Raw genomic sequence first — 9,717 nt, 5'->3', positions numbered from 1 at the left:
AGATTCAGATTATCATGTTTCTCTCTTAGAAAGACATTCAGGCTAGAAACAAGCCTACCAAGCTACAGGCTGGACTGAGCCTTTTTTAGGCCAAAACGGAGTTAGGCCCTCCCTTACCACGGACGTTAGATTTTCTGCCATCGCTGTTTGACTCAGGTTTGTCCTATCGCTCAATCAACTCGGTGAGGTATGCTTTATCTTCTACTTTGCAGTTAAGTGATAGTGAAGTCACTTTCGGACAGCTACCTATTGTTTAGCACTTTATGACAGGTGTATTCGAACTGCGCCCGGCTCTACCGCGTTATACCAGACAACATGGGATGTTAGCAAGGTCTTATAGCTTTCTCGAAAGCAGGGCTCCTATACCTTCCGCGCTGACTTTGAAGGAGCTTACTGTTAAAGTTTCCTTCTTATTGACCTTACTCAGTGGACAACGCTGTCAAACTATTCATCTTCTCACTGTCGATAACATGATTCTCGTTGCGGACAAGTGCACTTTCCCAGGGGCGAAACTTGGGGGTTACAATTGGGGGGGTGTGAGCTGCTTTTGCCCGACGAAAAGGGCGTGGTTTTGCAGACTCCCGACAAACAAGGCGTGGTTTGATGGAGTATTAGAAACGAGTTATAGTTGCTTTAACACTAAAACTATAATTTATGCCAGAAAAATAGAAACTTTAATGCTTAACATTTTCTTAAGTCTTAACGGTGCGTTTGAAATACTTTCAGAATAGTTTAGCATGCATAGTGTTTGGGTTTCTGAACTTTTAACTTAGCATTATCTTCAATTTTCTGTTCTTGTGACTTGCCCATCTTCTCAGGGCTTCATTCATATCAATGGAGTCCACCAGATCTCTTTCAGTTGCAAGAACAATCAAATCATCTAGTCTCTGGTCACTCATTGTGGATCTCAAGAAGTTCTTTACAATTTTCATCTTACTGAATGTTCGCTCATCCTTAGCGACACTCACAGGAGCTGTGAAGAGAAGTTTGCATGTCTTGTACACATTTGGGAAAATTTCTTTGTCTGCATACGCTTGTTGAAATACGTCTTCAACGGTATTGCATGAGTTGTCTAACTTGTCCACCCGTTGCTGGAATATTTCAAATTCTGCGTGAAGACATTCTGGATTCAATGCCGCTGATGGTGGAAATAGTTCCGATATTTTATTCATTTGCTGAATCTCTGGCTTTTGTAATGGGGGACGAAGAACTTCCGCCAAAGGTTTTATCTTTTCCAGACACTGCTTTACGTTGTCGTTGTACTCAGTGATAAGAGAATCGATCACTTCTATGATAACCTTTCGGTAGTATGTGTGAAAAGCAATTGTTACGGCAGAATCTGGATTGTCGTCTTGCCTTCTTGTCATCCTTCTCGGTCTGTGATGACGGTTAAATTCTTTCTCTGGGTCAGTACCAAAGCGTTTGGAAAATTGAATGCTGGCTTCAATCTGTTCATCCATTTCTGACTCACTTTCTCTGATGGCTTTCAAGGAGATAATTGTCCCTTCTACCAATATCAGCGCATCTAAAATATTGAGGGCTTCCTTCTGCATCTCCATCGTCAAAATCTTTGTCTTCTTCATTATTGGGCGCATGAACATAAGAGTAAAAATAAAGTCGAATTTCAGCATATTGTCGTGCAGAGTACACGCTTTGGTCTTTGTCGCTGCATCTACATTTTCCAGCAGGGAAACTGACTTCAACGCATCTTTTACTGCTTCGAAAGACATCCAAACAGCGTCAATAGACTGACTTCGATATACCCAACGAGTTTTAGAAAGGTTTCGCAATTTTAAGGCATTCTCTACGGTCTTAAGGTGATCGCGAAGGACAATGTTACGTTTGCAACTTTGGCTAAAGAATACGAACAATTCCTGCAGCAACGTATACATGGATGCAACCAGTTGTACATTAGATGTATGCTCATTAAACGTGTTAGACCTGTGTCCTTGGCAGGAATAAGGAATGCTTCTTCCTACCAAATCCTGTAAACATTGTTGGGCACCTCTATATACACCAGACATAGAAGCTGTATAATCGTATGACTGATATACCAGGTCTTCTTTCTTTAGATATTTTGAATTCAAGGACTTCAAAATATCTTTTGCCTGTCCTTCACCAGTTTTATCAGTGGTTTCCTTCATTTCTAGCACTCGTTCTCGTGGATGATTATCTTCATCGATATATCTTACAGCAACAACAAGCCGATCAGTGTTTGCAGTATCTGGTGATGTATCAGCCATTACGGAGTGCATACCCGAAGCATTGACATCGCTAACGATACGGCTCTTGACATCTTCAGCAAGAATATTTATGAACTCGTTTTGTGACTCAGAAGATAGATATTTGACACAATAAGGTTTTTGTCTCTCATCTGATAGCCAATAACGAAGGTGCTGGTTGTGACGTGCAATGAGATATGCGATCTGGATGAAGTTCCCATTGTTATCACTCTGACTACCTCGGAATGCGATTTGTTGCCTAGCCAGTGTTCTAGCAATGTCGAGAAGAATCTTGATAATCTCTTCGTTCCTGATGTTGTCTTCTTCTTCCTGGACTCTAGCGGCAAGTAAGCGTTTGTTTAGCAAAACGTCAACATGTCTCATGCCGTCTGTGTATTGAGCAAGATCGCTCAGTGCAGCCTTGTGTGCCTCGCTTGAAAAGTGTTTTGCCATCTTCCCCTGTTTGTCCTTTCCCAAACTTTTCATTCTGTCCCATGATCGTAAACCATTTATCCAAGCATCTGCAGCCTTTTCTCTTCCAGGTCCAGTTGGAAATAAACTACAAACAAAACAAGAAACTGTATCGTTCTTCGTGCTGTATTCCAAATGGGGATATTCCTTGAACCATCCAAATACGAAACGACATTGTTTTCCGGACGAAATCTCTTGGTTAGTTGGATAAGATTTCAGCTTCGGCTGGTGCGGTCCAAGTTCGATTATCTTCTGCTTTTGAAGATCACTCAAATTTTTTGGTCGGTCGGCAGGATCAAACAGAGAGGTGAATTCATTATCCAATTGAGGGAGCCCAATGTCTAGTTTCTCCTGGTTTATTTGCTCGAGCGAATCTTGACAGTCTTTCACTATTTTAGTGGCAATATCTTTCACCTTTGAAACAGCATCGAGTACATCGGACAAGATAACTTGAGGGTAGACTATTTCTGATGTTATGGCGTCTGTCATGATACTATCACATTGGCAAGCAAGTCCTATCAGTACTTTAATACGTGCTGCATAGTTGGTCAATAATGTTTCATGACTTCGTTTTGACATTGCATCGACGTCTTCGTTTCTCCCCCTCTTGCACTTGATCCAGTGACAACAGCTTCATCTGCTTCTTCATTTTCCTCTTTTTCATTATCTTTGTCTTCATTGTTCTGAATAGAATCATCATCTATGGGGCTGTCATTACCATCACTCTCGTTTACATCAATAAAATCATCTTCGTCTTGAACGTCATCATCTTTACTGTTCTGAATGGAATAATCACAACTTTTATGGGTTTCATTTTCGTCTTTATTCTCCACGCCATCTTTTGTTGTCATTTCACGAATCTCACAACGTTCAATGTTGCCTTCATGTGCACCTTCAATTGCGTTCTCCACTCCGTGTCCAGTATTTGCTCTGGCATAAATTTCAGTTTCTTTGACCTTTTCCTAAAATAAACTGTTATGAATTACAAGAAAAACAGAAAAGGTATACAATTTATAGCTTGCTAATTATCATGTATGTTAAGCGTTCTCATGATTAATTAACAAAATTTTGTTGTTAATATATTAAGTTGATTCCTATTCATACAACGGGTGAAAGCAAAGGAAGATTACATACCTTTAAAAAATTAAGAGTCGTTTGACCTGCTTCGCGGATAGCTTCTGAAGATGCATTTCCACAATGCTTGTTCAAGTTGTGTTTGGGAAAATGATCACTGTTCATTTCTATATTACACGACGTGCATTTCACTTTATGTCTGTAATACCTGGCTTGCCTGTGCCGAATTTTTGGTTTCTTCGCGATTGGTTCTTGGTCTGAATTCGTTAAAAATCAGGTTACGATTAACGTCAATATATACTGATGAACTGTGAAATGAATGAAAGCTTGGTGCAAATGTGCCTCAACTCACCATCCATTTCGTCCTACTCTCTACTGCAGAGTTTTTAACTATTTCTTAATCTTAAACCCAACCATGCGGTCCATGCCCTTCGTTACCGATTTAAACCGTACGGCCCATGCTGGCATACTGCCGTAGGTTATCTTGCCTGAAATACAAATATTGCAGTCATGTAGAAAAGCTTTCTTGGCATTGCATAAGTGCATCAATTTTCAAAAACGCCTGTAGCAATTGTTGTATTAATTATAAACATATAACTCAGTTGAATACCTTAGGTTGAACAATACGCCTCCAAAAACTTTCACACGTTGCGCTAAACGTCAAACTTTAATGCGAAGTTATTTAACAACACGAGTTTGTAATCAGTTTATTCATGACAGAGGAAAGCGCTAGACCGTAAATAAGATGCTACGGTCTAGCGCTTTCAAAACCTCGTACACTCTAGCGCTTCAAAGTTTAAATTCATAACAAAAAGATTCTCAGTTGAGCACAAAATTCACTGACAGATCATAAAACATGTAATTACAGGAAATTTCAGGCATAATTTCTCGGCGAGATTCAGCATATTCGAGGCAACATTTTCCCGACGAGATTCAATATTCGAGGCAACATTTTCCCGACGAGATGCAACATATTTGCCCGACGAAATCAACATTATTGAGATTGGGGGGGTGAGACACCCCCCCAAACCCCCCCAGTAGTTTCGCCCCTGCACTTTCCACGTCATGGAGAAAGTCAAACAGACACGTGTCAGAACTCATGTCAAACCTCTCGAGTTTTTAAAATATCCATTTGAGCCTCAGCTTTGCGTCGTTTCTTATCTCTTAGAGTATATCAAGAGAACTGATGAACCCCTGTACTCTCCCATCCCCTTACTTGCCGTCCACGCTCACACTCATCACGTCCGTACGGTCTTTTTTCGGTAAAGCTCTAAAGACTGATTGGCGCATGCGCTGCACTCTCTCTCAAACAACTCTCACACTCCCGGCACACTCAACTTCCAGGTAAGTCTTGTTTAATTTTAAATTAATTTTTAACTCATATGAGATAAGATTTAAATTCAATGCCAAATATTCTCGATATGAATAAAAAAAAGATTTTGTTCCCAATAACAAAGATATATTCAGTATCTCTTTTAAGGTTTACGGATTTACAATTACGGATTACCATCCGATTTTTGGTGCGATATTCGTCTTTTGATTGATGTGAACGAGCGAATAGTTATGATGTAATAATGTATAGGTGCTCTTATCTGAACAAACATAACTAAATCTACTCGTTTACATCTATCAAAACAAGAAGATGGCAGCAACAATTGCAAATGCCTAAATTCTATTCGTCATAATCGTTATCCATCGTTGTCCATAATTGTCCACCGTTATGCATCGATCATAGATTATCATACATAGCTTTTTGTTGTGGTCCATCATTATCATCGAATGTGAATACATTATTATCCCTCGACATCAATTATCATCCCACCTTGGTCATCTGCTATTACAGTTTCTATCGTTCCTAAAACCATTTGCAACGATGCCAAAGATATTCATTATTGCCAGAGCCCCAAATCGTTACTGTCAGCTATACCATCAGTTTAATGTGCATACAATATTAAAAGTCAATATTTATACCCACCATGGGCACAAAATAGCTCTAATTCAGTTCCTAGTTAGTAGTTACAACAACTACCACTACTAAAATATAACAACGCGCAATCCAGCTTAGTTTTAAACCTAATTTCGGTCGGTATTTTTAGCCATTATAACGACTTGTTTCATTTTCGCATTTCGCGGAAAACCGGACGGTGACACAGCTTAGAACAACGGATATTTCGTTTCCAATAGCAACGATACCATCTTCCGTTAGAAATCTAGGCTCATGTGATCAGACACTCGATAACACACCTAATCTTAATAAGATGAAAACAAATAAATATTCCCAGATGATTGTGAACAAAACTTCCCTTGCGAATGAGGTGTAAATATAGTGCAATATTTGCATAATGCAATATCCTGTTCCAATATAGTTTAGACAAAGAAACTCTGTCACTGTAAACTTGACTAATCCTTGAATCAGTTGGATTCAGCAACCAGGAACACTCAACTTCGACACAAGAATTGTTCGTGCACGCGTTTGTGTTTATCCTGTGTTCGTGTTCAGTCAAAATTATTATTAGCTTGTGTCTTCAGTAAAAAAGCTTGCTATGACTTCAATTGTAACAAGTATTCTCAGTTCAACAGTTGGTTTATTATGGAATAAGGTCAGAGACTCGGCGTCAGACAAACTCAAAGACGGCGATGTAACCGATGCAGAAATTCGAAAGTTTGTCGTACGCGAGTTAAATGATATCAAGTCTAAAATCGATGGCCTTTCCCGATCAACTTTACTCGCCAGTTATAACTTGCTAGAAGAAGGAGTAGAGTTACTCAGTGTTTCTCTTGATAAATCAAATGCCGAGCAGAAAGCGAGCGAAACTCAGGACGAACCAAGTGAACCTTCGAGCGATATTCAGTCTGGTATCTTAAACCAAGCAATAGAGCTTCCTCGCGTCATGGAAAAGCTTAAAATCAACTCGGACAGAGAGTTTGAAACTGCGAAGGAAAGATTCAAAGATGCGCGCAAGACAGCAAACACTGCTTTTTGGAATGAGGCATTTAGTATCGAAGATCGAATTTTTGCTGCGAAGCTACGAATAGTTTCAGAAATACTGGAACATGTCGATAGTCCTGAGACCGCCAAAACTGGGTGTTTGTCGTTTTTGAAGAAGCTTCATAGCTTACCAGCCATTCAAGAGATATTCTCGGTGTATCTGAACGGTGGAGTCAAATCGGTGTTGAATAAAACTCAACGAGTGGAGAACGTCAAGTCGGTTATGTTAATCAACTATGTGTTGTTTAAGTATGTCGGGAAATTCAGTAGCAAGTATTCGTTTGAAGTGCCCGCCTGCATGCCAACGATTGAACTTCCTGATCGTAGTTTTCACCCAATAAGAAATTGGAAAGAAATTTCAACAAGAAAGTCGATGGGAGAGGATTTGCCTTATCCTCGAAACGAACAGTTTCTGGATGAAAAAATTAGACCTTTCTTCTCTGCTGTGAACAGTCAGGGTGATTTTGTTACTGTCCCTGGTACTGGGTCTCGTGGCCATGAAGACATCATGATTATCTCCAGTCACGACATCATGATTATCCACGAGGCAGGAAAAATCAAACGGGTTGAAATACCTGAATTTGCAGGTAATATTTTAAAGGCGCTTGCTGTTGATATGAATAACAATGTTTATGTGGTGAGAGGACGTTCTCGCGAAGTATTCATGTTGACGATATTGAACGAGAATTACAATGTAAAAGCAAATTATACATTGGATTTTCTCGAGTTCAAAAGTGTGTTATCTTCAGTTAGTATCGGGATATGCAAAGACGATGATATAATCATCATCCAAGAGGAAGACCCTCATGTGTATGTTTGTGACAAGACGTGTCAATTGAAATACAAGTTTAAACGCGACTCGAGGAGGGCATTTTCACTGAGTATTTCCAAGCAGAATGAAATCATGATACCAACAAATGATGGTACGGCGATTCAAATATACACCAAGGAAGGAAATCTGAAGAAAACAATGAAAGTCCCAGAAGGTCATAAGGTATGGAGCGTGGCATTTCACTACGAAATTTGTAAAATATTGGTCTTAACGAGGGTTAGAGAAAAGCATTCCTATTTCATTCTGTGCTACCCTGAAGCAGGCGGGAAGCTGGAGACTCTTACCTTCTTTTGTAAATATGAAAATTTGTTCTCTGAAGTCACTCTCCGTAATACTGGTATCCCCATCCCAAGGGTCCTGTTGTTGTTGTAAGAGACAGAAGCATCACTTTACCTAATGAGATTTAGTATGAACAAACATTTCCTGCATAAAACACAGTAAATACTTGTCTGAAATAGTGCAACTTTGAGTTAACTAAAGCAAACAATAGATGCAGCATGGTTTATATAATTTGTGAGACTTTGCTGAATTACGTCCCATTAAATTACGTTTTCTAGCTGTGTCTGTTGTAAGAGAGAGAAGTGTAACTTATATTTAAATCATTTAAATAATAATGTTTTTTTGACATTTGCCAATGTGGAAAATAAGGTTTTAATGACATTTAAAAGCGATGAATCCTATTTATATGATATAATACAGTGAAAACTTTCTTTGCTCTTGTAATAAATGATCAGGTTCTTAACATAATAAACTTATGAAACCACCCCTGGCTAAGCTTAGAGCTATGAATCATATTATTAGTGGGTATATTGATGGCTTCTATCTGCAGGGTGATACATATGCTAAGTGTGCTACAAATGCTCTTGACACAGTTGAAGAATTTGACTGCCTAGATCTAGTTATCTATCCTGATAAGTCCACTCCTTTCCCTTCTCAAGAGGTAATTATCCTAGGATTTGTCATTAACTTGATAGCAATGACTATCCAAGTTACAAATGAGAAAAAAGAAAAAAAATTAAAAAATTTTGTTTAATGTTATTGAATGTCCAGTGTTTCAAGTTTATTCTCTTTGTAACATATACGTATATTGATATATTTATTCCCTAAACTCACTCCAACAAATTACAACCTTTTCACTTCAAGTCTCTGTCCTTCACGCCCACTTATCAATCACAACTCTCCTAACAACGTATTAAATATTAACCCCATTATTAATAATATCAACCTTATTACATAATGTAACATCCAGCAGACATTCCTATCCAGCAGGTAGCCAAGAATATTGGTTACCTAGTCTCCTCCTTACCCGGGGTTCAGTATGGGGCTTTTCATGATAGGACCTTGAAATGGATAAGAAAGATTCTCCTAAAAGAGCTAAGGGTAATTTTGATTCCTCTATGACTGTCTCTGAGAATGGCTTGATAGAGTTATGATGGTGGGTCACCCATCTTGAAGAGAGATTTAGATTTCTTTTCATTCCTCCTATTGATATAACTATATACTCTGATGCACCCCTAGAAAGATGGGGAGCTGTACTAGATGATACATCTTCAGGGGAAGATGGTTGCCAGATGAATGCACCCATCACATAAACTACATTGAACTTTTGGCTGCATTTTTTGCCTTTAAACTGTTCAGCATCACTCTTAAGTGGTGTAAGCATGTAAAACTCATGATAGATAACACCACAGCAGTAGCTGTAGTAAATAACATGGGTTCTTCAAACGTTAATTGTTCCTAGGATATATAATTGTAGTGCATTAGCACAATTAAGTAATGAAGTGTGACTAATGAGGGTTCTCAAAAAAATCTCAATTCAAGTAAATATGCAAGAACATTAATGCAGCTCTAAAGCGCAATAGATAAGCACCTCTGGGAATTGAAAATGGCTCTTATTCCTTCACTTTAGTAAATCATTTTAGCTGAACTGTGGTGCAAACCCGAACAATATTAATATTCTTGCATATTTAAGTGGTTGCGTTTTTTTGAGACACCCTGTATATTGACATCGATTACATGCAGTGTAGGTTTTAGTTTATGTTTTTGATTGCAAGATCGCAAGAAGCGGCGGAAGGCCAGGTTGAGAATCAGTCAGATCAAGCTGTGGACGAGCGAAAACAACAAGTCGG

General features: G+C 38.8%; 1 protein-coding gene across 1 annotated transcript; it reads right to left on the bottom strand.

The window, feature by feature from the left end:
* Positions 1-764: 764 nt before the first annotated feature.
* On the bottom strand, positions 765-3,182 carry LOC114537982 (52 kDa repressor of the inhibitor of the protein kinase-like). The gene has a single exon (XM_028559095.1). The coding sequence runs from the start codon at positions 3,180-3,182 to the stop codon at positions 765-767; it is 2,418 nt and encodes an 805-aa protein (XP_028414896.1).
* Positions 3,183-9,717: the final 6,535 nt, after the last annotated feature.

The sequence above is a fragment of the Dendronephthya gigantea genome, unplaced genomic scaffold, assembly GCF_004324835.1.
Source record: "Dendronephthya gigantea isolate DGI-Jeju-01 unplaced genomic scaffold, DenGig_1.0 000171F, whole genome shotgun sequence".
NCBI classification, from domain to species: domain Eukaryota; kingdom Metazoa; phylum Cnidaria; class Anthozoa; order Malacalcyonacea; family Nephtheidae; genus Dendronephthya; species Dendronephthya gigantea.
The sequence above is the reverse complement of the archived record's forward strand: the minus strand, read 5'-3'. Positions and strand labels throughout refer to the sequence as shown.

What these genes read in the sequence shown, in the direction of transcription:
- LOC114537982 (XM_028559095.1), bottom strand. Translation starts at nt 3,182, where the DNA reads ATGACAGACGCCATAACATCAGAAATAGTCTACCCTCAAGTTATCTTG.